The sequence below is a fragment of the Microtus ochrogaster genome, unplaced genomic scaffold (assembly GCF_000317375.1).
Source record: "Microtus ochrogaster isolate Prairie Vole_2 unplaced genomic scaffold, MicOch1.0 UNK99, whole genome shotgun sequence".
NCBI classification, from domain to species: domain Eukaryota; kingdom Metazoa; phylum Chordata; class Mammalia; order Rodentia; family Cricetidae; genus Microtus; species Microtus ochrogaster.
Genome location: NW_004949197.1, coordinates 1,034,142 through 1,035,851, shown reverse-complemented (window position 1 = coordinate 1,035,851; position 1,710 = coordinate 1,034,142). Strand labels below are relative to the sequence as shown.

At 46.4% G+C, this 1,710-nt stretch overlaps 1 protein-coding gene across 1 annotated transcript in view; it reads left to right on the top strand.

Moving 5' to 3' along the window:
* Positions 1-337: 337 nt before the first annotated feature.
* The window catches only part of Prim1 (DNA primase subunit 1), a 17,658-nt gene continuing 16,285 nt past the window's right edge, over positions 338-1,710 (top strand). The window contains exons 1-2 of the mRNA XM_005371209.2: positions 338-517; positions 1,182-1,339. Of these exons, the coding sequence (XP_005371266.1) occupies positions 415-517; positions 1,182-1,339 (261 nt within the window). The 5' untranslated portion in view covers positions 338-414. The remainder of the gene's footprint in view (positions 518-1,181; positions 1,340-1,710) is intronic.

The following is a 1,710-nucleotide window of genomic DNA, read 5'->3' as shown; positions in this document are numbered from 1 at the left end:
GCACTCCTGAGTTCAATTCCCAGCAACCACGTGGTGGCTCACAGTCATCTATAATGAGATCTGGTGCCCTCTTCTGGCATGCAAGCATACATGGAAGGAATGTTGTGTACATAATAAATAAATAATAGAATATCACAGATGTCAATGCAAAATTAAGCAAACAAATAAAAAGGAACTCTGACCTATTCTTGCAACCACTGTTCATAAAAAGCTAAGTTATTTGTTGTTGTTGTTGTTGTTTTGTTTTTCCAGACAGGGTTTCAGAACTCTCTCTTCAGAAAGAGCAAGCCTGCAGGACTTGCAAGAACTACAATTCCCGGCAGACCCTGCGGCGGCGCGACACGATTTCTGTGCGTGCGCAGTCGTGGAGTCCTGTGTCGTTCCCGCCAATTCTCGTGTCAGTCTAGTTCCTTCATGGAGCCGTTTGATCCTGCGGAGCTGCCTGAGCTACTCAAGCTATATTACCGAAGGCTCTTTCCCTACGCCCAGTACTATCGCTGGCTCAACTATGGAGGAGGTGATGGAGGCCGGGAGGGGATAGGTAGAGGGTCTGGGAGAGGTGTGTGAGGATGTTCTGAGCGGGACTGTATAAAGGGCCTCTCTGTCAGATGTGTCGGGTGTCTTCCTGCACCATCTCCATCCCGCCCCACCACCTCTAAGATACAAAAAGACAGATGGACATGACGGTCCTGTGGCCTTACTGTGTTAGAAAAGAAAGAACGGGGCCAGCAACAAGCGGGCATCTAGGTGTTAGCATGGAGGCGTGACCTGCAAAAAGACACTTTCACAGCTGGGTCTGTTAGTGCCCCCCCCACCCCCCACCCCCGATGAAAGGCATTTCGTCTTTAAAATATTTACACCTCCTGCTTATTGTTCCCTAGCAAATGTGGAATAGTACGTTCCTTCAAATTACAGGCTAGGTAGAACAGTGTTGGGCACAAGGGCACTCATGAAAAATATTCTAGAGGGCCCGGTGCCCACACCTGTAATCCTTACATTTGGGAAGCTGAGGCAGGTGAATTTTCCTTAGTTCCGAGGTCAGCCTGGGTTATGCAGTAAACTTCAGGGCAGCCTAGTCTTTACAGTAAGACTCTGTCGTTTTAGTATGTGTATCTTCCTGTTAGTTGAGGTTGTATAATGCCCTAAACCGAATAAAGTGCCAAATTAAAATTGTTTTGCAGTGACAAAGAACTACTTTCAACACCGTGAATTTTCATTCACATTGAAGGATGATATTTATATTCGCTACCAGTCCTTCAGCAACCAGAGCGATCTGGAAAAGGAGATGCAGAAGATGAATCCGTATAAGATTGATATCGGCGCTGTATATTCTCACAGAGTAAGGAGTCCTTTTTGTGTATGTTTCATAGGCTGCAGTGGGTTGGTGCCCCAGGTTTTGAAGGTAACGTTTTAGAGTTTGTTATATTTGAAACACACTCATTTGGCGTGGCATGCATGGACCCTTGGGTTCCAGAAACCAAGTGTGTTGTGCATTTCCTGTAATCCCAGTGTAAAGGAAGCAGAGGCCAGAGGATCAGATATCCAAGGTCATCTCGGCAGCAGCGGAGTTGGAGGCCAGTCTGAAATACATGAGACCGTATCTTCAAAACAAAACAAAACAAAACATGGGCTGGAGAGATGGCTCAGTGGTTAAGAGCATTGCCTGCTCTTCCAAAGGTCATGAGTTCAATTCCCAGCAACCACATGATG